This window comes from Mustela nigripes, chromosome 4 (genome assembly GCF_022355385.1).
Source record: "Mustela nigripes isolate SB6536 chromosome 4, MUSNIG.SB6536, whole genome shotgun sequence".
NCBI classification, from domain to species: Eukaryota; Metazoa; Chordata; class Mammalia; order Carnivora; family Mustelidae; genus Mustela; species Mustela nigripes.
Genome location: NC_081560.1, coordinates 176,283,150 through 176,310,024, shown reverse-complemented (window position 1 = coordinate 176,310,024; position 26,875 = coordinate 176,283,150). Strand labels below are relative to the sequence as shown.

General features: G+C 41.4%; 1 protein-coding gene across 3 annotated transcripts in view; it reads left to right on the top strand.

Moving 5' to 3' along the window:
* The window catches only part of ABLIM1 (actin binding LIM protein 1), a 299,516-nt gene that overhangs the window by 264,028 nt on the left and 8,613 nt on the right, over positions 1-26,875 (top strand). For 2 of the 3 annotated variants that reach the window (XM_059398657.1, XM_059398656.1), the window contains exons 12-20: positions 73-202; positions 2,246-2,365; positions 10,153-10,257; positions 11,974-12,021; positions 14,789-14,935; positions 17,144-17,235; positions 18,427-18,532; positions 21,260-21,324; positions 21,982-24,382. In XM_059398657.1, the coding sequence (XP_059254640.1) occupies positions 73-202; positions 2,246-2,365; positions 10,153-10,257; positions 11,974-12,021; positions 14,789-14,935; positions 17,144-17,235; positions 18,427-18,532; positions 21,260-21,324; positions 21,982-22,104 (936 nt within the window). In that variant the 3' untranslated portion in view covers positions 22,105-24,382. Of the gene's footprint in view, positions 1-72; positions 203-2,245; positions 2,366-10,152; positions 10,258-11,973; positions 12,022-14,788; positions 14,936-17,143; positions 17,236-18,426; positions 18,533-21,259; positions 21,325-21,981; positions 24,383-26,875 lie in introns of those variants that run through there. The other variant, XM_059398658.1, reaches the window with a different exon arrangement.

The window sequence follows — 26,875 nt, the reverse complement described above, 5'->3', positions numbered from 1 at the left end:
TGGATGTCACTGGGACTCAGTGATAGCCTGAATGTGTGTCTGATGCGCCCACATTCTCGCTCTTTCTTTTAGGGCTACCAGGACTCGAGGGACCGGGTGATGCACCGGTCCACCAGCCAGGGCTCCATCAACTCCCCCGTCTACAGCCGCCACAGTTACACTCCGACCACATCTCGCTCTCCCCAGCATTTTCATAGACCTGGTAAGGGTGCCTGTCCTGGAGATTGGCTTTGTGTTGCTGTGTGATTTTCTTTTTTCCCACCACTGATAGTGTATTTAAAATCTGCGGCCAAGTAGATCTCCTGTTTTCCCAGGAAAAAAAAAAAAAAGAAAACTCCTATCTAACTATAATTTGTGTAATTTTGTGATTATACTCATTACGATTTATTAAATAATTACATTTTGACAGTGAACAACGGGAAGCCAGGGAGATTTTTTTTTCTTTTTTTAGACTTAAAGAAAATTTCATCACTTTGAGACTTAACATGAAGCTCTCCAAAGAAAATATTTTGATGTGCCTTTTAGACACATCTAAAATCTAGCATTGGTCATTAAATCTAGCATTGGTCATTTGTTGGTGGGTTTGCTCTGTTTCCCCAAACCAGGCACAGGGTGTTACTAAGTGTGCTTGGTTAAGCACCTTCTAGAAGGAAGTATTACATGGCACCTTGGGGTTGTATTTGATAACTTTTCAGATCTATTCTAGCCCTTAGATTTTGAACCAGACTTGGAAAACAAAAACATTAGAGACATATTAGGATAGATAATATCGAACAGTAGTGGACTTGAGGTGACCTTCATCTGTGCACAGTGTAGTCCCGATGACTATTAGTGGGTGTCTCATGTGGCATGGAAAAATGGAGATCCCAGCATGGATCCAGGGTTCCCTGAGAACTAGACTCCCAGAGGGAGACCCTGGCCTCCTAAAGCACCTTGGTGGCAGCGAACGTCTAAGAAGACTTCCTTTTAAGTTTCTTGCTTCTGTGCAGGTTGATGAGAACAAACTCATTCGTATGCTAACTTATTTGATAAAATAGAACCAAAGGAAATGAACAGCATATAAAAAGGCTGCAATCTTTCCCTTAAAGCCATAGACTTAATGCACATAGAAAATTGATTGTTTTACTCTATGATTCTTCAATAATGTATAGTCTACTCTAGGTCATAAATAATATTTGTTGAGTTCCGTTAGATGAGAGGTTTTCAAGAAATGGATTCCTTTTTTTTTTTTTGGCCATATATAACTATATTCATTTAATTAATGCCCTAGACCTGGGTCTGGACTTATTTCGATAAAATAATTAGGATAGACAATATCAAATGGTAGTGGACTTGAGGTGACCTTCATCTGTGCACAGTGTAGTCCCGGTGACTATTAGTGGGTGTCTCATGTGGCATGATTATTATTTTTTCAAAAAATACAAAAACAATTATTTTTTCAAAAATTATATCCAAATTATTTTTTCTACCCTTGTCAAGTGAAGCCGATTGGGGTTCTGATAGAAAACCTCAGATTATCCTCCCTGCGGTTTCAAGATCCCAGATGATGGTACATATTCCCCAGGTCTGGGTTTAGTGACAGTGGCAAGTTTTCCTTCCAAGATAATGAAGCTTCCAGTCCCTGCGTGCTACCACCATGCAGTTCTCAGGATCCTAAGTAGATCTTCACTACCCAGGGAGCACAAACAAGTTTTCCTTCTACAAAAGCAAATAAAATTAAACTGCTACCGGGAGAAGTTGGCAGCCTAAAATTAAAAAAAAAAAAAAAAATCTGACCTTTACATATAACTACTTCTTTTCAAGGTTCTTAAAATGATTATTGGGGTTTTTTGTTTTTGTTTTTGCTTTTTTAACGTGTGTTTCAAGGGTTCTGTTTTGTCAGGTGCTTTTTAAAAACAACTATCTGAGTCTAAATGTTGTGCCAGGTACTGGCTCCAGAGTAGCCCGTGTCATCCTGACAGAGAATGTCGTGGTGGCCATTCCTTCTCATAAAGCCATTTATTCCAGAGAGTGACTCTGTACCAACCCGAACCTATTTGCAAATTCTCCCCACTTTGCCTCTCCCTCGGCAGGTGCGTTCTTAACCCTTTTGCCTTCTTCCTTTTGCAGACTCCTGATTAACGTTAATTCCTCCCCACCCCCCCACCCCGCCCTTGGAATGATGATGTTGTCCCTGCTCCTGTGTTAATTTCTGTTCTTCTTTTCTGTTTCCACCTGGCCCTGCCCCTGACTCCTTGCTGCACAGAGCTGCTGTCTCCTGGTGTGCAAAGGTTGTCCCACCTGCGCACCAGCAGCCTCAGCTCCGCCCACAGCGACTCCCGCCCCAACTCCCCCTTCCGACACCACTTCATTCCCCATATCAAAGGTAAGGAGGCAGGCTTCTCCAGGCAGCCCCCCCGCAGAGTGGAGATTTATTAGCACCCGGGGAAGGCTAATAAGGCGCATCTCCAAGAGTTAGCTCCCAGCTTTCGACCTCTCCGCATGCCTGCGTGTGTCATGACTACGCCCGGCGTCTTAGAACTGACATGGCCTCTCTCCACGGGAGAACCATGTCATTTCTGAGGGCTCTAGATGAAGAAACAGGAAGTATTTAAGACCATAAGATTTATTATCCACCACGTAGGAAAAAAAAACCATATATTATCATTTTGTTTTTCTGTGTGTCAAAAGCAAAATATAATATATAGTTGGGGTTTTTCCTGGTTTTGATATGTGATGTGGCTCGGCGAATTATACCCGCATTTAGCAGCAAAAATGCAAAACTTGTCTTACTGGTGATAAGCCACTTAACCACTTAATGATATTAAAACATTTGGATGGTATACAAAGATCTGTGGCAATGTAACTTGAATTCCTCTCCTCAAGCCAACCCTTTGAGTCATCAGTCCTCTTTTGACTGGTCGTGATCTCTGCTCGATGCAGAAGAGCTTTGCCTTCTGTTTTCTGTTTCTGCCCTCCATCCCTGCCCATTCCCTTTATGCCATTCCCATTGTTTTCCTCCTTGTCCATCATGCTTCTGTAGCAGTCCTCAACTGGGGCTCCCGTTCCCCTCCATGTGTTGGGGGATCCAAGAGCCCTGAAGGGGTGTCAAAGGGGCCATAATTTAAAATACGTGTGAGCTCCCAGAAGCATGCTAACTTGTTCCATAGTCTTGATTTGAACCAAATTAACCCATGACGGCAGCTAAAGGAGGGAAGTGGCAGATGAGCACAGATGCTGTTAGGGGACTTGAGAGAGACCTAACAGATTCTAACCCTGTGATCCAAGCGCTCATGTCCTGAGCCCTGCTACTGAGTAGCCAAAATGTTGTTCCAGTTGATTGAGCTTTCCTTTGTCGTCTACCCAAGTTATTTTCTTACTGCTTACTTGGATTTTTGAGCAACGGAGTCCAAAAATATAAATACTTCACTTAATCAGTGTGCTGTTATTTTTATGGGTGCTACTTTAGCATTTTCTATGCCATAAAAATAATGTTGCTGACATGCTTATTGAAGATACACATTATTTGTCATTGGCAAAGGGATCAGCCTTTTTCAGTTGGAGCAGCACTTTCTAAAATTCTTGACAGAGTACTTACAATTATTATTGCTAATTAGTATGGGGGGGGTGCTTTAGAGAATGTTTCTAAAGCGGTGAGAAGTTATTTTAAAAAATTTCAGAGATGTATTTTAAAGAGACTTTAATATAGAAGCTCATGGCCCAACTAAGGTTAGTTTGTTTGCTTCTAATATACAAGAGAAAAATGGGTTTTTAATTAAAAAATGTAAGCTCCCTTGTTCGGTTACTAGATGTTTCATCTTTCCAAAGAGCTGCTTTTTGGAGGAAGAAAAATGCACATGCCCTTTGTACAAATAACACGTCATGAAGTATCAAGACATAGAACCTCGTGTCTGTGCATGGCTTTATGGAAACTTGGGATGCCCAGATGGACACTGGACGCCTAGGTTTAAATATTATCTCTGTCCTGTGCTCACTGTGGGACCTTGGATTGTTGACTTCACCTCCTGAGTGTTACTTGCCTACCTGGTCTATAGAACCTCTCCTAGGTTGTTGTGGGTATGTGAAGTCAAGAGCCGTGTAGTAAGCACTCAGCTCACCTTGTCTGTGACAATTTCCCCCTGGGCATGGTGCCCTTAAAGGAGTTTTGATTACATCATTCTATTCCATTCTCTGGTTAAGGGGCCCCTGGCCAAGGGCTCACACCTGGGGTGTGCTACACGGGACCAGACCCCAGCCCCCACCCCCGGGTGTTTCAGTGTAAATATACACGAAGGATAATTTTAAAAGCAAACTTCTTTTCCATCTCTGTTTAATTCAAAAATTGCATTCTTGTTGAGGCTAAGACAAACAGCTTCTTTCAGTCATTTAAATTTTTCCTTTTCAATCGGAAGACCAAATAGCAATAAAAATTACGTACCTTTGTGTGCCCAAATGGTGCCTTACTAAAAAGGTAATTATACAGTTGACCTTTGAACAATGTGGAGATTAGGGGCGCCAACTCTCTGTGTGGTGGAAAAGTCTTCGTATGAATTTTGACTCTCTAAAAACTTTACTAATAACCTCCTGTTAACCCTTACTGATAATACAGTCAATTAACACATATTTTGTATGTTATATGTATTATAGACTATATTCTTACAATAAAGGAAGCTAGAAAAAAGAAAATGTTATTAAGAAAATCAAGAGGAAAATATTACTAAGAAAATCAAGAGGAAAATAGCACTATTCCATTTACCAAAAAATACCCGTGTATAAATGGACCCATATTGTTTAAGCCCATGTCATTCAAGGGTCAGAGGTACATCGTTTTCTGTTTTTGGACTGAATTTGAACTTTTTGACACAAATACTGTGATTTTAAATTGTAGAGACCACTAGGCCAGGAGGGATTAGCTTGACCTTGAGTTCACACTTAAGAAATACCTAATGATTTCTCTCTCATATGGCTATAGTTCATTCCTATAAAATAGTTTAAATACATCAGATACAAAATGTAATGTACATTAGGGTATATGCCTAGTTTTAAAATCAGATGCACTTTTTGCTAAACTACAAAATAAATCATGAAGAATTTGTATAGTAAAGATACTGCTTTAAAAGCCTAATATAGTTGGATCAGTAAAAGCTCATTCTTCAAGGAATTACTTCTTAGTTATTCCAAAAAAACCTGTGTCCATTTCCATGGAAGACCTCTCCAGCACTTGGAAGTTTCAACATGGAGGGCATTTATGGCCTTTGGAGAAACACCTCGAAGGTGTCTTCAGAGTGGAGGCAAGTCCACCACGGCCCTTCATTTAAACATTCACATTTTATCTTACAGTTCGTCTTAACAGTCTTGAGGCGGTTATTTTTAAGACAAACGAGGATGCCAGGGCAGGATGTATGTCCTTCTCAGGAAGGTGTAGCTAGAAGCTGGGGGCCCCCTTGCTACTGTGGCAACTGGAAGTGCAGCCCCCCCCGCACCCCGCCATTTCCCAAGTCCACCTCCTCGTCCTTTTTGTGACACATGGGTCCGGAACCCCCAGGGTTCATGGAGCTGAGGTTGCTGCGTGCGTGTAAAGCTAAGATGCCCATCACAGGCTGTCTCTCTATCCCACTGGCTTCTCCAGCCACGTTCTAGAATGTCCATCTTCTTTCCCGCTGTGTTTTTATTTCTGTCCCCTGGACTCTCCTGCAGCTTCATTCGATGTTGCTCTGTCGTTGTTGGGCCACGTGAACAAGTACATGCTTAGATTGGGAAGCTTTTCACTCTGTTCTGAGCTTTGTCTGTGTCATGTTTGCTGAGTTACTCTTCCCTCCCCTTGGAAATACTGTTAGACATTATGTTCTGTGTCCACGAGGTAGAAAACAGATTTGGGACCCGGAGGGCTGCCTATATTAAGTCTCTTTGAAAGGAATCTTTGCTGTTCTGCCATAGAAATGATTTTCTCTGATCCAAATATTTGACACTTGCTGAAGAAAACCATAATGCTTGTTAAAACTTGAGACAAGGGGCGCCTGGGTGGCTCAGTGGGTTAAAGCCTCTGCCTTCGGCTCAGGTCATGATCCCAGGGTCCTGGGATCGAGCCCCGCATTGGGCTGTCCGCTCCGCGGATAGCCTGCTTCCTCCTCTCTCTCTTTCTACCTGCCTCTCTGCCTACTTGTGATCTCTGTCTGTTAAATAAATAAATAAAGTCTTTTTAAAAATAAATAAATAAATAAAAATAAAACGAGACAAAAACCAACAATCCTAAAACTCTGTCATGAAATTCTAGAGGCTGCCAACTTTACGATCCCCTCAAACTACTCATTTATATTTTGAAACATGAGCACTTAGCATCCAGAAAACCAGGCAGCACTCCAGCAGGTGCCCCCAGCAGACACATGCACAGCCATTTTGATTTACTTGTCTCAGGATTTGTCACTTGGGCTCTCAGAGTACCAAAAAGAAGATTAAAAACAAGAACAGAGCATTCAAATTTGTTAAGCAAGTGATTTTATCTCCCAGACAGAAAAATCAGCTAATAAAGCTGATGTGGAAGGAGCTCACAGTGAAGGCTAAGAAATATTTGTATGCAGTAGCTTCTCATGACAGTAGCTAAGATCGCTGACAACTGAGAGTTAGCCAGTACAAGGAAGGACTTACTTAAGGAACAAAATGGCTTTGAATGTGATAGGTACAATATTCTATGACATACACACTATTATGTTATTTTTAAACAGTGTCTGCATCTCCAGGCTGATGATGATGATGGCAATATCTTCCGTGTATGGTCTTTCCTGTGACACCACATGTATTACTTTGCCTAAGTAATGCACTAGGCATAAAAATATTATTTCCGGGCCCTCCTCAGTTACTTCCTTCTAGAATAGATAGGGGTTTTTAAGTTAGAAAGAAGAAAGAGGACTTACCTTGAGAATTTTTCTTTTTCTTTGAGAATGCCAAAAAATGGGATCTGGGTGGCTCAGTTGGTTAAGTGTCCCAACTGTTGATTGCAGTTCAGGTTCTTGATCTCAGGGTCATGAGTTCAAGCCCTGCGTTGGGCTCCACACTGGTCGTGGAGCCTACTTTAAAAAAAAAAAAAAAATGCCAAAGATATTTAATGCCTTTGGTGTTCCAGGGGCTAAGCATTTGGTACCTAGCAACAGTATTCTGAGGCTTGTTCCCAGTGAGACAAGTGGAGGTCATATTTTTCAGAGTCCATTAGATGGGTGCATTGTTGAGTCTCTCTTTGCCTAGTGCTTTAAAATGTTTTGTGGGGGGTTTTAATTGATTCTAGCATTAAATCTATTTATAAGACTTGAACATGGTAGTGAGGTTGTGTGTGCGTTTTTTTTTAAGCAATTAGAAAGGCCAGTGGTTGCTGAAATACGCAGCCGAATAAAGAACTATGCCCAACAAGAGACAGCGTTCAGCTGAAATTCACCCATCGGGGGTCCCGACAGTTACTCCCCAGCCTTTGGGAATCATCTGCCCTAGGAAGTGATGGGTAGGGAAGTGATGGGCTCCTCCTGCCCCTTGCCAGCAGACCATCTCCATGATAGATTTTTAATACATGAGCAAAGGCTCATTCTAATAACCTTAAACTTTTGCGTCCCATCTATGCAGATACTTTTGCATGTGTGTGTGCCACAGGCTAATCATCATCAGACCAAATTTAATGGAGTTTCATCTGATTGGATATTATCACCAAAACCCATGAGAACATTTCCCTGAGATGTCTGATGTCTTCTTCCCGTGAAGGAAGGGTAGAGGGGAAGGCCAGAGAACACTGTGGCTCCGAAGCAGGAGCAGCCAGTGTTCCGGGTCTGCAGAAAGCTACCTTCTTTTGAGAACAGCCCCCCAGAAGTATTCTGTTTTTCAATTATTAATTGCTCTCGTAAGTTCTGATGTTTACAGGAGTAAAGAATTCCTCTGGAGTGAAATAGTTTAGGGGTTATCAAAGATCTAGTGGGAAAGTTATAAAAAGGAGATGTTCTTGTGACCCTGTTACTCAATACAGGAATCTGGTGCCTTTATCCAAGAGCAAGGTGAAGGTTAGTCCTGCAGTGGTGTTTATTAAATTCAGCTGTTAATAGCTCAAGAATTCGTAAGTAGACTGCTTCAGTCATTCATGGCCAGGCATTTATAAGGCCGGGCACTGTGCTGAGCATAGAGAGATGAATGGGACCTAGTTCTAATTCAGTTGAAGATTTAAAACAGGACTGACTTCTGCATGTAAGCCACATTCTTCCTTCCCCTGCGTGCCCCTACCTGTGTCTTTTCATTTTTTTCGGATGTGAGCTAGTTATTTCTCATTAGAAGAGTGATAATAAATGAAATGACTTTTTAAAAAATTAACCTTTGAATAGATTGGCAGTTTGGGATGAAGCATCAGCATTTTTAGAAGCTAATACCTGATTTTAATAGTAAGGTCTACATTATAATGTACTGGGAGCTAGACATGAAACTGACTCTTGTGGGGAAAAAGAGAAAAGCTTCAGAACATGATAACTGAAAACCGGGAATCTAAACTGAAGCCAGAAACAAATTCAAATCTCATTTGGAAGTCTTGCTGCCCCTTCAGTACAGATGCGTGCTCTGGTTACCCAAAAATACACACTGAGAAATTAAAACTCCAGAAAGCGCATTATTTTAAAGCTCCAGCAATGAATATCTTTTCTGCTTTGTAGGGCATGTTTAGAGCAGCTTGGCTTACTTGAAGAAATCAGCTTGTGCTCTGTTTTCTGAAGATCCGCAGTTTGTTTCATATCATTAGCATTAGTTGATAAATTACACTGTGAAAACTTACAACTTCTGTGCTTCAGAGGGCACTATAAAGATAGCGAAAGACAACCCACAGAACGAGAGGAAACATTTGTAAGTCGTCTATCTATATGAAAAGGGACTTGCCTTCAGAATATATAAAGAAGTCTTCTAACTCATGAACAGAAGTAATCGCATTATAGGTCATTAACTTCTGATAGTCCCCTGCACCTTCTGTGTATTCTTGGGGCAGATGTTTTCTCAGACATGGGGTAGGAGGACAGTTTAGGGCAGTAGCTGACCTCTGATAGCTCAAGGCAAGCCTTAGTTCATCCTGGCCGGAAGGGGTGATAATTGGCCTTGGTGGAACTCAAGGCTTTGCAGCCAATGCCAGCTAGCCTTTCTAGCCTCTTCCCTATTCTCTCCTCCAAGAAGACCCTGCTGTCCAGCCACAGTGGCTCGGAGTGTTGTTCCTACACACCATGGCCCTTCTAGGCCTGCTTACCCCTCGGCCCACCCTCCCACCTGGTGTACTTACTCCTTGACACCCCGCTCAGTCTAACGTCTTAGCTCTGCGCACGAATTGATGGCACCCTCTCCTGAGCAGGCATGTCCGTGTCATAGTCTGTCTCCTTAGGTAGCTTCTGAGACTCGCCCCCCCGCCCCCGACAGGCAGGGATGACTTGTCATTCATCTCCATGTCCTCAGTCATAGCTCAGTGCCCAGCCTTGGTAGGTGTCCAGACCTGTTTCACAGATGAAATTGCTGGACGGGGTGGAGCCTCAGAGAAGCCTTGGAAGAGGCAGGTGGAGAGAGTAGTAAGAGGTCGCAGAGTCCCTGGGAGAAAGGGCTCTGACCCTGCGGCGTGTATTGCACAGTGAGGAAACAGAAGCATTTGCTGCAAGTGCAGGCATTTTGCATTGCTAAGGGGAGGGACTGGGTGACCACGCAGGGTCCCAGATACACGTAGCCTTCCATTCAGAGAAATCCATTCCAATCGCCAGCCTCTGCCGTCGTGCCTGGAAGTGACTGTAATTGGGCTTGCGTATCCCGCCCCTTCACATGCTTGGGACTTAATGGTCTGACAACTGAACCTGAATCATTACCAAGTGACCTTCCATGACTCTTAATGTACTTTCCATCTAATCAGTTTGCTGCTAGCTCACGGCCTTCAACCGCATGCCATTGGAATGACGCATCCTACCGCTAGCTGCTTCTAACCCAGTTCCGCGCGAACTCAAGTCTCTCTTGCGGAAAACTAAACCTTCTATCACCCCGTGAGCCAAATGGATAAATTGAGTTTGTTTCCGCTGTTTCTCCTTTTGAATGTACCTCCTTCCGGTTTGTTTCGAATTTTATTATGCTCGCTTTGTGTTCTTTATTGCTGTCCCTTCTCTTATTTTGTTTTCTCCATTCTTCTCATTGGAGGCAACGAGCCGTCCAGCGGCCGGAACTCCCCTCTCCCCTACCGGCCAGACAGTCGTCCTCTCACTCCAACCTATGCTCAGGCCCCTAAACATTTCCATGTTCCAGGTAGGAGCTGACACGGTCTTTGTCTGGGTGTCCTGTCACGGTGTAGAATGTAGCGCTGTTAGCTGTCTCGTCTCATCCTCACACTGTCTTCATCGGGGTGCACATGGTTGACAAACCCTAAATTGCACGATCTGACCCAGAAGGCCTCTCAGAAGTTTGGGGATGTGAAAAATGCCAAGGATTGTATGGAAGGTTTAAGTTCACTCAAAAATTTTTGAAGGGAGTAGGGGAAGCAGAGAGTGAGGGAAGGAGTTGAGTTGCCTTGTTTTGCTTTTACTGAGATTTTAATTTAAATGTACGGAGATTTTAATGAGTGCCCTTCGAAGATACCGCTCTGTGGTGTGGTGTCATTGCCTACTTGTCACAATGGCATTCTAGTGACCGTCTCATCCTCAAGAATGAACCACAGCCTCACTCAAGAGTGATTTTATTTCTTCCTGTTTGTCTCCCGTGGGGAGATTGTTTCTGTGAACTTTTCAGAGAGGTATAAAATTGGATCATTTGGTTGGTCCTTCGTAGTTCATAACCAACTGACTACCTTCTTAGCCCACAAAGATATCTTGCAATTTAGGCTTGGTGCTGTAAGCTTTGCTGAAATCCTAAACATTTGCTGTCATGGTACAAATGGTAATTTGCCACCAAGATCTGGAAAACTCAGAACCCAACAGTATCTTAATGTTTAGGGTCAACTCAATTTTTAGGGGCAAGGTTGGCCATCAGAAGTCATGATATTTTTCCCCCCATTGGAAGTACATTGTTTTCTTCTAAGCTACTGAAAGTGGTTTAATAAATTACCCATTATGTTAATATTGGGACACATATTTGGAATCTGTAAGTTTTTTTTTCTTTTGCATTCCAAACTTAACCTCATAAAACAGAGGAAAGTTCAGTGAGATTCATACCGCTAAGATAGAACTGCCTTTTAAAATAAAGCTTCACCGAACCCTGAAAATCAAAGTTGTTGGTACGTTTGCAACTTTTGTGCATGAAGAATGCCCCCACCAAGATACAGTGCCCAAGATTGGGGGGAAACAGACCTTTGAAATTTCCCGAGTATTTGCAGTCAAAGCGAAACTGGAGCATTATCAGATGGGGTCCTATATAAATAAATGAATAGTATTTGGCATCTCTTTTCCTTTCTCTTTTTGAAAAATTTGACCTATACTAGTTAGGATTCTCTCAAACATTCTGTCAGCACATCAGACCAGCCTTGCACATAAAAACTGTTTCTGTGTTTTAAAAAACAACTCTTACTTGTATTGCGTTGCTTTCCACTGTTCCACTCATTAGTTGAAAAGTAAATTGAGCCCCTGGTATCCACTTGGAGCTCAATTTCTAGACAGTAGCTATTTGGGGACCTTCCCCAAACTGGTTATGTCTTCCTCACCACTGGAGTCCCTCCACTGCTTCCATTTCTTCCTGTTTTAATCCCACTTTTAGTGAAGTGCATATTTGCAATAAATGGCTCATGAATTAGTTACGTCTCTATATATCCTAAAATGTATTACAAAGGATTCCATATCACTTGTCTGTAGTAATTCACTCATCCCTGGAGCTTCTTCCAGGAACTTCGGTCTTTGTAATACAAAAGTTAACCTTCGGGGTTATTTTTGTTCAAGAGTCTTGGGTTTGGTTTGCCTCCCTCTTGGTTGATCTGTTTTTCCCATTGCTGAACGGGTTCCCATAATTACACACCTTTGCTTTTCATTTCCACAGATCAAGGGATCAACATTTACCGAAAACCACCCATCTACAAACAGCATGGTAAAACCCACTTTCCTCTGCATAGCTTTTAAGTAGGGGCGCCCACTGAGCTCTGCTGTCCTTTGAAGGGCTTCTCTGCTGCTGCTTTTGAGAATCAAACTGGGGCACCCAGCATATTATGCTTTTATGGGTTCCTAAGATGCAATTACTGTGAGATTGGTTTTCTTAGAAAGAGAACACTTAGCTTGGTTAGGAAGATCCCAGTAATTCACACTTTTTTTTTTTTTTTTTTTTTTTTTTTTGCCATCAGATAATATAATCCAGGCTCTATAATAATTTGGATAAGCTTCTAATTAATTTAATTAAAATAGTGAAGGCCAGCTACCTAGAAAAATTAACTGGACTAAGCCTACATCAGCTTGACTCTCTAGTTCCCCAATTTCTTAACAGGCATGCAGATGTCTGCACCTTGCGGTAGAATGAACAGGACACACTCCAAGAACAGGGACCTAATCTGGTCCCAGCCCTTACCCTCAATGGTTCTGTGATATCACAGACACAATTTCTCTGTCCCTCAGTAATTTCTTATAGGCAGCAACTAGTGAGTTAGGCCAGCTTGTCTCTGAAATTCCTGCAAACTGAAATCCCTAACGTGGATTTATAATTGTGCTCTCCTTTTCTGGAAATATAGAATTTTTAAACCCAGGAATTCACATTACCATAAGTAAATCACGTTTCCCCCCAGCATTCTTAGGTCTCTATAGAGGAGGTGCCGTAAGTCTTTGTGAAGGGAAGAGAAAGCCAACACTGGTCTTCAGGTGATTTCAGAAAATTATACACAAAATGTGCCTGGAAATTTGAAGGCTGCCTTTAAAAAATCTAGTAGACGTTAATGAGTCCTTAAGGATTAGGATGACATGAAAAGCAAAGAAAGTTGAAAATGCACAAGGAAAAAAATTAGGCCAACATTCTAGGGGGAAAAAAGGACAATGTACATACAGCAATGACTCTAGAACTGTGATTTTTTTTTCTCATCTTTTTTTTTAAGATTTTACACCATGTGCTTGCTTTTTTAAGTTTGTTAACATTGTTTTTGTTTGTTTTTTTATGGTTTAATGTCTTCTCACCCACTCATTAACATGTGAATGTTTACTGACTTCACCAATTCTAATGCGTAAGTACTGTTTGAAGTCATGCTTTTCTTTTTTTCTAAATTTAGGAATGAGACTCCAAGAGTTTGATATATTAATGTAGAAACTGTTTTTATTACTAAAATCTCTAAGGCCCTGCCTCTCTCAACAAACATAATCAAATACTTAAGATTTAAAGAAAGTGGATAGTGTTAGCTTATTTATTTGAAAGAGACTGGGTTTTTTCCCCCTGAAATGTACTCTGACTTCACTCTTTGTTATCATTGAGAGTAGCTCAGTCAGAGTGCCTTCCCAAAGGACAGTGTTCAAAAGAGCAGTTCCAGGGGATAGAACTAGAGGGCACGGTAAAAACTGCATTTGGAAAATGCTAGATTTAAATAAAGTCACACTTCTTTTTTTTTTTTTTTTTGTAATGCAGAACAGCTCCATCTTTAATGTGCTAACCCATGTTGTCCCTCTTTAAGAAGAAGATGTCCTCTACAGTGTTTTCCAGGCTGAATTTTTAATTCTTTTTTTCATGAGGTTAAAGAGTCAGAGAAACACTACCTCGTGCTTGGCCAAGACTTCGCCCCTGACAAGTCTATAGGGTGACCTTGGTCAAGTTGCTTCAGGAAAACGAGACACAGAAGGTTCCTACAAAAGTGGGCAATTCGAGCTGAGGATTCAGAAAAATTATTTCCAGATTTTAAAATTTGTTAGGGGGGGTGGATTTTATTTAAAGTGTTCTAACTCTACTTGAAATGTTTAGCAACATCTCAGGCCCGTCTGCCAGATTAGCCAGAATCAGGGTCTGACCATTAAACCTGGTTTTTGTTCCAGCTCGGTGATTAGATTTGGAGCTCTAAGCCAGGGACTCCTCCTTTAAGCAGAGTCATTAAGAACCCTCTGAACTAAGGCCCTTGCTAGTCTGGCTTTTGTTGTTTTCAAGTGGGATGACTCACTTGTATGTGCAGACCCTTGAGAAAAACAAGGAGTGTTCTGCATACGTAAGGCGCCATGTTGAATTCCTACAAGCTGAGAGCAGATTTTCCCATTGCCATTTCTCCTAGGACTCAAGACACATGTATAATATGTGAGGATTAGAATGAACTGGACGGATGTTAGTTAAAATGAACAGACACAAATACCCTAAGAGACAAAGCCAGCCCTGTCAGTCAAATGACAGTGTCATGTTTTTAACTTAGTTCTTTAATTTCAGATTTATAATTCAGATTTCTAATTACTCTCGAAGAGTATTACCTGATGGAACTTTCTGTGATGATGGAAATGGTCTACCATTGTGCTTCCAGTATGGTAGCCACGAAGTCACAGGTGGCTACTGAGCACTTAAAATGTAGCTACTGCAGCCGAGGAAGGGAATTTTAATTTTATTCATTTGTTGGTTTCATTTCATTTTATTAATTGAAATTTAAGTAGCCACATATTGCTAGAGCTGGTATTGGACAGCCCAGCTCTGGAACAAGGTATTTCAGATGTCGATTGAAGTTTTGCTTCCAGCAGAACATAAGGAAAATGAGTTGGCACTAGGCCCTCCCGAGTGGCTAGGCAATTGATACTGGTCATAAACAGCTTTCTAGAGTTGAAACTTTTGCCAGAAAACAAGAAAATTGTGTAAGTGGGTTGTACCATCATGGCCTTGCAGACCAATAGCTAAGCTCCCCCTGATTCCCACCTAGATGCAGCTGCGTTAGCAGCCCAGAGCAAGTCTTCAGAAGATATCATCAAGTTTTCCAAGTTCCCAGCAGCCCAGGCTCCAGACCCCAGCGAGATACCAAAGATTGAGACGGACCACTGGCCCGGTCCCCCCTCACTTGCCGCCGTAGGTATGCGACTGCGACAGCTAAGCCCCATGGACAAATTGGTAGGAGATTGCAAATGAAATGCTTCAAAATACACAAGAAAATATGTCCTATTGTAAAGACTTTTAAGAAAATATGACGAGAGGTAGAGAAAAGCACTGAGGTAATGTTCGTGTGTGTGCACAACACTTCAAAATTACAAAAACCCAATCACCAGAGCCTTACACTAACCAAGCCACTGAGAGGCAGACAGAACTGGTCTAAAACAGATGATTGGCATGGACCTCAAGAGTTATTACTGCAAAATCAGTAACTCTTGAAACAGTGGAACCAAAGCCTCCTGCCAAGAACACTGTCCTGTCTAATTAGTCTGGTGGGCGGATTTATTGAGTGTCCACAGAGGCGTGACTTCTTTCAGTTAAACTTGTTTTAGACTATTTCTGGGTTATAATTTCAGTTCTCTTAACAACCAGTCTTAACACAGAAGCCCTCGCACCTTTCTTGCAAGATCACATACTCTGTCACTAAGAAGGGCTGACGCAGAATCGTGGATGTTCTAAAATCCTACTCGTGTAGTTATGTGATCTTCCATCTCTCATTTCCATGAAGTCTGTGCTAAAACGTCACATTGGAGCTGCTTCATTCATTGCGTTGAACCACAGATCTATGCTTTAGAACTGTGTTAGTGTTTTTACTGTTCTGTCAGTTGTGAAATTGTTTGGCCTAAAAAGTGCTATTAGCAAACTCAGAAGCTAATACTGAAAATTGAGTGAGTCAGCTTTACAAAGATACAACTGTCATCAGATTTTTGTCGACAACCTTTGAAAAAAGGCCTTCAATTTTCCAAATTTCCAAATTTTCTTTATCATGCTTTTTCTCAACAAGTTATTTTCTGGAACAACTTTTACAGACATGTAGGTGGATATTAAAGCAATCTATGTAGAAATACTTGAAGGAATAATTTACCTCCCTGGGTTTATGATTTGCAAGTACTCTGTATATCATGTTGACTTGAGACTATCTGATTCTTACAAACTTGTGTCTTCTAGTTTTTATTAGTAGAGATCGGAGAGTGAGCTTTCACAGTGACATTTATGATTTTAAGAACTAAGAATCAGTCATCAGCTTTTCTCAGCCAGACTCTATCCCACAGGCAGTTCCTGGGGCCTTTGGGGTTCCTAGTTCAGTCTTGCTACTCATGGGGACGTAAACAGCTAAATTTAGGGGAAAGGAAGAATTAATATTTTGTTCTTAAAATCATCATCACTAACTAGTTAAAAGCTTTTTGGGGAACCCAATGGAACCCAATTTGGAACAAAATGAAGAAAAATTCTGGCCCATTAATTAAAATGATAAAAACTGAGACCATTAGTTCAAGTTTATTTTGATTAGATTAGCAAGCTTTCCTGTTTCCTCCCACAGCCAGATTAATCCAAGCAATTTAGGAAAAACAATAATTATCTTAATTTTACAACCATTCAGATGGATTCCTGCCTCTTACTCCCTCACTCCCCTTTTCCAAGAAGCTTAAAAATTGTAAATGATCTGCTAGATTGGACTAAAATAGCTCACTTTTTTAGCTGTCTTAACACGATTCATTGACCCATTAGTATAAAACTTTTTGTGACCATTTTTTTCAAAGGATTGAGGGAACGAAACATTTGAGACTCACCTCTTAAAAGAAAAATAAAAGCATGGTTCTTAACAAATTTACTAAGGGCAGAAGATGGGGTGATCGTTATAAGGACAAGTCTAAATATTCAGAAAAGGAGAAAACTAGAAGATTACAAAGCATGTCACGAGAGAGTGACTGTCTTACCTGTTTAATGGTCATGGACATGAATTTGGGTTCCTTCCTGTTTGAAAGCTGACCTCCGTGTCATCCACAGAATAAGTCTGGATGCCCCTCCCCACTACCATAGACAGCTTTGGCCAGCGGCCAGTGGGATGACTTAGACCCAATCATAATGGCACCCAGTATCCTAACTGAGCAGGTCAGTTGTTAGGAGGCCAAAATTCACAACTTACTGGATCCCACATCAAACTTGCCTGAAACCCAAAACCCACCAGCAGGGCTCCATTGGCGGTGGGCCCTTCTTGCGTCATGGGTTCATGAACGTTAAAGACCCCTGCTGGTGTTGCCCTCGGATAAGTTGAGCGCAGGAGGACTAGCCCCTTAAGGTCCTCTGGCCGTGGGACTGATGTGAGAAGTTGTCTGTGCTGTGGAATTAGGAGCCGACGCGAGACGCAGATCTGGCGGCAGAGAAGACGACGACGAGGAGCTGCTGAGGCGCCGGCAGCTGCAGGAGGAGCAGCTAATGAAGGTTTGTCCTTCAACTCCTTTGCTGTGGTCTTCAGTTCAGTTCCCTAGATCGGGAATTTTTCGAATGGACACTGTGAATGAGCCACCAAGGGAAGGAGAGGCCATCCTAGCCCTCACAGATCTGGAAATCCAGTAGGCAAGAGGAGACAGGATTCTAGTGACCCAAAGGCAGGGTACTTAGTATTGAGTGGGTTCCAGAAACTTTCGAGCTTCTGCAAGGAGAGCCAGACCACGTGGGGGGTGGGGGTGTGCAGGGCATGTGTCGGAAGGGCTAGGTGAAGCCATGCTGTTCAGCCACGTGGTACAACACCTGCATTCCTCAGTGCAGGCTCTGCTGAAGGAATTCCCTTGGAGTTGAGTGTTTCTCCAGGGCTTGTCCCAGGACTTGAAGGTCCTTGTATGTCTTTCTGGACTAGGAGGGAGGGGATAAAATGGACTGCCACCAAGACGTCCTCGTTATACACCCCCACAGCATCCCGGAAGACCAAAAGAAGGATAGTCCATTACAGCCTGGGGTAGAGGGAACCAAGACATTGTATACTGTCCCAGCAATCAGGGACTGATGAGTCTTTTCATGTCCCTTGACATTTTCCAAAGATACTTAATCATATGGGAAATGCACATGATACCAGTTATATGGAGGGAGAGGATACAAAATTGCATTTATAGCATGATCCCAGTTCTGTATGATCTGTGCATAGAAAAGTGCTGGAGGGATATAAATGAAATGTAAATGGTGATTTTCTCTGAGGGGTGGATTATGGGATTATGGGTTACCCTTCTTTCCTTCTAGATTTCCTAAAATCTGTGCAGTAAGCTTGTGTTACTCTTGTTTTCTTGTTTTTAAACAATTCAATTAAATTTGTTTTTAAAGGATACTGTCCCCAAACTCCCCTTTGCACATCAAAAATTGCCACACAGCCACACCTGCCTCCTGAGGTCTCCTGCTGGCTCATTGGGGAGGGCAAAGGGGGGGAGAACAGTGTTCAGGCATGGAGCTCGTCCCATGCTTGTCTGAGAGGGGTTCAAGGTCCAAAGCCCGGCCTATCCCTTGAGGAACCACCAGGCTCTGGCACTGTGTGTGTTCAGGCCACTCCACGGTCAGGAATTTCTTGCAGGACCTTCTAGAACAGAAACTGCCGTTCTGACGATAATTGTGGGCTTCACTCTCACTTTCCTTTTTTTGCGGTAGCTCAACTCGGGCCTAGGGCAGTTGATACTGAAAGAGGAGATGGAAAAGGAGAGCCGGGAGAGGTCGTCCCTGACCGCCAGTCGCTATGATTCTCCCCTCAATTCAGGTGAGCAGCGGGGCCACCGCCTTCTCCCAGCCAAGAGCCAGCCACCTGCCTGCAGGGAGCCCATCTGGACTGTTCCAGGAGAGGCAGAGCCATTCCTGGTGGAACCTGCAGAGTGTTCTACATGAACAGAAGTGTGGGAAATGCACTGCATGTCAGTTTAGCTTCTGAGGTTGCCATAGTTCAGGAGTGCCTGGGTGGCTTACTCAGTTAAGCGTCTGCCTTTGGCTCTGGTCATGATCCGGGGGTCCTGGGATCAAGCCCCGTGTAGGACTTTCTGCTCAGCAGGGAGTCTGCTTCTTCCTCTGCCCCTCCCCCTGACTTGTGCTCTCTCTCTCTCAAATAAATAAGAAGCTTTTTTAAAAAAGCATGCTGCTGTTCTTCCTTAAATGTATATTTCCTTCATGTTGGAGATGGGGGAACCCTTGGAGGATTTTTCTTTTTCTTTTTTCTTTTTTTTAAGATTTTATTTACTTATTAGAGAGAGAGAAAGAGCACAAAGAGAGAGGGAAAAGCATAGTCCCCACTGAGCAGCAAGTACTATATGGGGCTTGATCCCAGCACCTTGAAATCAGGACCAGAGCTGACGGCAGATGCTTAACCGACTGAGCCACCCAGGTGCCCCATCCTTGGAGGATTTTGTGAAGGTGGTCAATTCAGGATATTCATCTTAGAGGGAATCAGCAGAAGGAAATTCTCACAGAGAACAGAATGCTTTGGGGCACTTGGAGATATGGGTATATCTCTATATCTGTAATATATGGAACACAGTTACACATATATATAAAATTAAAAGTAAACATTAAAAAAATGCTCAATCATTGAGAGGTCTAGATTTGGCAAGGAAGGAAGGTACATGATCAGGATTTTCTGTCTTTATGGTGTTTACACTCTCTGCTGGGAAAAGAAGACATCCACACATGCCAAAGGAACCGGTGGTAGTATCTTACCCTGGAAAGGGTCTCAGGCTTTCTAAATCCATGCCCCTTCAATTCCTATTGCCTTATTTCTGTTAGAGAAGAACTATGATTTTTGGCTCAGGGAACTCAGTTTTGCAGAAGAGACTTCAAAACAATTGATTAAATTGATTCATCCTTTTAATCTAGAGCATAATATGGCATTGTGAATCAAGAACCTTATAGGTCATTTCATTTTGACTCTTCTCTTAGAAAGGGGGGGAGGAGGGAATAGAGTGCCTTTTGATCATGAACATTTTCAAAATACTGTTTTTGCATTCAGATTTCAGTAAAAGAGCTGAAGACCTACAGTGTTGTTTTTGACACTTTGGAAGATTATACATTGGTCTGAAACATTCCATCAGTATATTTTGTCCTGCTTATATTTGTCAGAAGCCAAATCTCTCTTCACCCACAAGATTTCTTCTCCCATGTTCTGAACTAGTGCATAATTTTCCCTCTTGAAGGTTCTTTTTTTTAAAGATTTTATTTATTTATTTGAGAGGGTTCGTTCATAAGAGAGACAGAATGAGTGGAGAGGGACAGAGGAAGAGGGAAAGGCAGGCTCCCTGCTGAGGAGGGAGCCCCTATCTGGGGCTCAATTTCAGGATCCTGGGATCATGATCTGAGCCAAAGGTAGACATTTAACCAACTGAGCCACCCCTTGAACCTTGAAGCTTCTTTAAAAATGTGTTTAGTGTTTCCTACATACAAGCACTTTTGTTAGACATTGTTCCATTTATTTTCACAACATGTCAATGAAGTAGATGATATTATTCTTCCCATTTTGTAGATCAGGTGACAGGTAAAGGATGTTTAAGGAACTTACCCACTGTCCCATTATTAATAACTAGCAAAACTAGGACTCTGTAGTCTGAGCATTATAACCCCAGAGCCCACATTCTGAACTGGAATGCCCTACTACCTCCTTGATGCCTCACTGGCATCGATCTCAGTTTGGTGGTTTACTAATCTTCAGAGTTCCTTCTGATCCTGTAGTACGGTTCTGTAAGAATACATAGCACAGTATCTACATGAGTCAAGAGACAAAGACTTCCACAGATGAAATACCACGCTGAGGTGTTAAGTTGCAGAGCCAGAATCCAAGCTCAGGTCCGCTCCCTGCAAAGCTCCACAGTTGATGTAATGTCATGCTATTGATTAACGGGATATCCTATCCCATGCCTCTCGGGAGCTGTGGTGAGCCAGGAGAGCATGACAACATACATGGTGGCTTTCAGGTCAGTTACCGTCACCATACCAACTGGGGCATGAGCTTGTGCATCCAGATGGCCCTGGGTTCCAATCATTGCTTAGCTGTTTATAAGGTGAGCGAGCAACCTTAGACAAGGTCAAGGTTAGCCCCTATTTCTTCTCCTATAATGGAAGTAATACGGTAGTGCTATTAGGGTTGTATTGAGGATTTGGAGGTACAGTACCAAGCACCTCTTCCTTCTCCACCCCCCCTCTCTGCATCACCCAAATGTGGTGGCCTTCCATGAGCATTAGAGCCCAATATTATTTGAGTTATTTTTTGCTCTCTTTTTCTGTGTATCATTTACTCAGTAAGGTAGAAGATGCATTGCCACTTTCATAAGAGAATTGGGCTTCTAGGGACACCTGGTTGGCTCAGTTGGTAGAGCATGCAGCTCTTGATCTTGGGGTCATGAGTTTGAGCCCCACATTGGTGGTAGAGTTTACTTCAAATAAATAAATAAATAAATTACTTTAAGAATTGGACTTCTGATTTCCTTTTTTACCTTTTCTCATTCAGCTTCACATGTTCTATCATCTAAAACCTCATCTCTCCCAGGCTATGGAAAAAATGGTCTTCACCGGGTAAGATTTCTCAATTAATTGTTCCTGAGTTGATTCCCTCTTCAGTCCTTGTTGAAGTGCTAATAGACTGTCTGTGTCTGATAATATGATCTCAGTGTTACAATATAATAAAAAATGTAATTCCCCTGATCTCCTCGCAAATCCCTTAAAGTTACAGGCAAAATAACATATTTCTATTGAGAGAAAGAAAAATTGACTTTAGATGAGAGAATAGCCTGTATAAACTGGTGGGAAGACTACATTAATTAATTGTGTGGCAAATATTTCCACAGTCAAGCTACAAGTAATGACTTGAGCCTTTATCTCTGTTATAAAAGGATATGGGAAAGTTTGTTGCTCTTGCCCTCCCCAAAAAGCATAGAACAAATGCAGTTGTGTAGAGTTGTGCAGTTGTGCAGTCTGTGTGGAGAAATGTATTTTCATTTATTGGCAAAAGATAACTTGCTTACCCAGCACCTGCTGGCATTGGATGCCCTGCAAAAGACAAAGAGATTTTGTAATAGTAGAAGACAAATAACGAACACTCAGGAATTCAGCTTGGGAAGAATTCTGAGGATTTTGTAAATCCTTTCTTCCCTTTCACCTGACTCCAAAACCATGGCTCTGGAGCAGTTTGTCTAATGGTGTGTTTTGTTTTGTTTTGTTTTATCATTTCAGCCTGTTTCCACAGACTTTGCTCAGTACAACAGCTATGGGGACGTCAGTGGGGGAGTGCGAGGTAAGACCCGTGTACATGGGCTGCTGAATGACTGGCCAAGTCATCGAGATAAGGTTGTGTAGTCAAGTGTACATTGGCTGGGCTCGTGCTGTCATCGGAAAGCCAGATCACAGCAAGCCTCTGGGAGCTAGTGGAGCATGTATTAAGATTGCAAAGCAGGAGATAGTTCAAGATTATGGATGAGTAAGGGACCTTAGTTTCATCAGGTCCCAGGAATTCAGCTGACAGTTGTCAAATCATTCTGAACACCTGAGAACTCAACCTGATATTTTTAAAAAATAATATCTGAAACTCTACAAATAGAAAAGTGACCACTTTCTGCAAGAATGACAAGATGGAAAAACTTGCATCAGAGAACAAGAGGCAGTACTGACTGCCAGGAACCTAATCAGTATGGATATAAGTAAGCTATCCAAACTAGAGTTCAGAATAGTGATTATAAAGATATTGGGTGGGCTTGAAAAAAGCATGGAAGACACTAGAGAATCCCTTTCTGCAGAAATAAAAAAACTAAAATCTAATCAAGTCAAAACCAAAAAGGCTATCAGTGAGCTGCAATAAAAAATGGAGGCTCTGTTAGGATAAATGAGGCAGAGGAGAGAATTAGTGATCTAGAAGACAAAATGATGGAGAATAAAGAAGCTGAGAAAAAGGTAACTGCTAGATCATGAGGGAAGAATTCAAGAGATAAGTGATACCATAAAGCAAAGCAATATAAAAGTTAATTGGGATCTCAGAGGAAGAGGAAAGAGAGAGTGGAAGAGGAAAAAGAGAGCTCTTTTATATTGGAGCAAATTATAGCCGAGAACTTCCCTACTCTGAAGGAAGCAGGTATTCAAGTCCAGGGAGCACAGAGAACCCCCTCAAAATCAATAAAAATAGGTGAACACCTTGACATATAACAGTGAAACTTGCAAATCTCAGAGACAGAAGATCCTAGAAGCAGTGAGGGACAGTAGGTCCCTAACCTACAAGGGTAGAAGCATTAGACTGGCAGATGACCTATTCACAGAGACCTGGCAGGCCAGAAAGGGCTGGCATGATATATTCAGGGTGCTAAATGAGAAACATATGCAGCCAAGAATACTTCATCTGGTAAAGCTATCATTCAAAATAATAGAGAGATAAAGCTTCCAGAACACATAGAAACTAAAAGAATTTATGATCACTAAACTAGCCCTGTGAGAAATATTAAAGGGGATCCTTTAAGTGAAGAGAAAGCCCCAAAGTAGCATAGACCAGGAAAGAACTATAGAATATACAGAACCAGTCAGTGACTTTATAGGTAGTACAATGGCACTAAATTCGTAACTTTCAAATAGTTACTCTGAATATAAAGGGCTAAAATGCCCCAATCAAAAGACAAAGGATATCAGACTAGAAAAAAAGCAAGACCTGTCAATATGCTATCTGCCGAAGACTCACTTTAAACCCAGACACCTCCAGATCGAAAGTAAGGGGGTGGAAAACCACTTATCATCCCAATGGACATCAAAAGAAAACTGAGGTAGGAATCGTTATATCAAACAAATAAGATTTTAAACCAAAGACTATAATAAAAGATGAGGGATGACACTATATCATAATTAAAGGGTCTGTCCAATAAGAAGATTTAACAATTACAAATATGTATGCCCCTAACATGGCAGCAGCCAGTTACATAAACCAACTAATAACACAATTAAAGAAACACATAGATAGTAATACAATAATAGCAGGGGACTTTAACACCCCCCTCACTGCAACGGATAGATCATCTAAGCAGAAGATCAACAAGGAAACATGAATGACACACTTTGAATGACACACTGGACCACATGGACCTCATAGATATATTCAAAGCATTCTATCCTAAAGCAACAGAATACACATTGTTTTCGAGTGCTCATGAAACATGTTCCAGAAGAGATCACATACTGGGTCATAAGTCAAGTCTTAACTGGTATCAAAAGATTGGGACCATTCCTTGCATATTTTCAGACCACAATGCTTTGAAACTTGAACTCAGTCACAAGATGAAATTTGGAAAGACCTCAAATACATGGAGGTTAAAGAGCATCCTACTAAAGAATGAATGGGTCAACTAGGAAATTAAGAATTTTTAAAAATTCATGGAATCAAATGTAATGAAAACACAACCTTTGGGCAGCAAAGCCAGTCCTAAGAGGGAAGTATATAGCCATACAAGCCTTTCTCAGGGGCTCAAATATACAACCCAACTTTACACCTAAAGGAGCTGGAGAAAGAACAGTAAATAAAGCCTATGTCCTGCAGGAGAAGAGAATTAACAAAGAGTATAGCAGAAATCAATAAAATAAAAACCAAAAAAAAAAAAAAGAACAGATCAATGAAACTAGAAGGTGGTTCTTTGAAAGAATTAATAAGATTGATAAACCCCTGGCCAGACTTCTCGAAAAGAGAAAGGACCCCCCAAAATAATATCATGAATGGAAGAGAAGAGATCACAACCAACACTGAAGAAATATAAACAATTATAAGAACATATTAGCAACTATATGCCAACAAGTTCGACAGTTTGGAAGAAATTGATGCATTCTTAGAGATGTGTAAACTACCAAAACTGAAGCAAGAAGAAATAGAAAACCTGAACAGACCTATAACCAGCAAGGAAATTGAAGCAGTAATTAAAAACCTAACAAACCAGAATCCAGGACCAGATGGCTTCCCAGAGGAAGTCTACCAAACATTTAAAGAAGAATTAAATACCCATTCTTCTGAAGCTGTTTTAAAAAATAGAAAGAGAAGGAAAGCTGCTAAACTCTGTGAGGCCAGCATTACCTTGATCCCCAAACTAGACAAAAACCCTGCCAAAAAGAATTAGACCAATAACCCTAATGAACACGGATGCAAATATTCTCACCAAGATACTTGCCAGTTGGATCCAACAGTACATTAAAAGGGTTATTCACCATGACCAAGTGGGATTTATTCCTGAGCTGCAACAGTGGTTCAACATCCACAAATCAATCAGTGTGATACACTACATTATGTTCAACATAGTGCTAGAAGGCCTCACCTCAGCAATCAGACAATAACAACAGAAACAAAATAAATAAATAAATAAATAAATAAATAAATAAATGGCATCTGAATCAGCAGAGAAGCCAAATTCTCACTCTTTGCAGATGACATATTGTATGTGGAAACCCCAAAGACTCCATCCCAAAATTGCTAGAACTCATACAGGAATTCACCAGAGTCTCAGGATATAAATCAATGCACCAAAATCAGTTGCATTTCTATACACTAACAAGGAGACAGAAGAAAGAGAAATTAAGGGAGTCGATCCCATTTACAGTTGCACCAAAAACCATAAGATTAGACCTAGAAATAAAAGAGTCAGAGAACTATAAAACACTCAAGAAAGATATTGAGGAAGACACAAAGAAATAGAAAAACATTCCAAATTCATGGATTAGAAGAACAAATATTGTTAAGATGTCTGTGCTACCTAGAGCAATCTGTACATTCAGTGCAGTCCCTATCACAATATCATCAACCTTTTTCACAGAGCTGAAACAATCCTAACATTTCTGTGGAACCAGAACAAACCCTGAATAGCCAAAGGAATGTTAAAAAAAGAAAAGCAGAGCTGGTGGCATTACAATTCCAGACCTCAGGCTCTATTACAAGCTGTAATCACTCAACCACACAGTATGGTATGGGCCCAAAAACAGACACATAGATCAATGGAACAAAAAAGACAACCCAGAAATGGATCCTTAACTCTTAAGAACTATGTCAACTAAACTTCGACAAAGCGGGAAAGAATATCCAATGGAAAAAGACAGTCTCTTCAACAAATAGGGTTGTGAAAATTAGACAGCCACATGCAGAAGAATGAAACTGGACCATTTTCTTACACCACACACAAAAATAGAATTAAAATGGATGAAAGACCTAAATGTGAGACTGGAATCCATCAAAGTCCTAGAGGAAAACACAGCAACCTCTGTGACCTCAGCCATAGCAGCTTCCTGCTAGATACATCTTATGAGGCAAGGGAAACAAATGCAAAAATGAACTACTGGGATTTGATCAAGATCAGCAGCTCTCGCACAGCATAGGAAACAGTCAACAAAACCAAAAGATAACTGACAGAATGGGAGAAGATATTTGCAAATGTTTTATCAGCTTCATCTCTTTCTTATGCAAATCTATAAAGAACTTAACAAACTCAACACCCAGAGAACAAATAATCCAATCAAGAAGTGGGGAGAGGACATAGACATTTCTCCAAAGAAGACACAAATGGTCAACAGACACACAATAAAATGTTCAACATCATTTGTCATCAGGGACATACAAATCAAAACCATAATGAGATACCACCTCAGCCCAGTCAGAATGGCTAAAATTAACAAGTCAGGAAATGACAGATGCTGGCAAGGATGCGGAGAAAGGGGAACCCTCCTACACTGTTGGTGGGAATGCAAGCTGGTGCAGCTACTCTGGGAAACAGCATGGAAGTTCCTCAAAAAGTTGAAAATAGAGCTACCCTATGACCCAGCAATTTCACTGCTGGGTATTTACCCCAAAGATGCAAATGTAGTGATCCGAAAGGGCATGTGCACCCCAGTGTTTATAGCAGCAACGTCCACAATAGCCAGACTATGGAAAGAGCCCAGATGTCCATCAACAGATGAATGGCTAAAGATGTGTAATATATACAATGAAGTAGTACTCAACCTTCAAAAAAATGAAATCTTGCCATTTGCAACAGTATGCATGGAACTAGAGGGTATTACACTAAGCAAAAAAAGTCAGAGATAGTTATCATGTGATCTCACTGATATGTGGAATTTAAGAAAC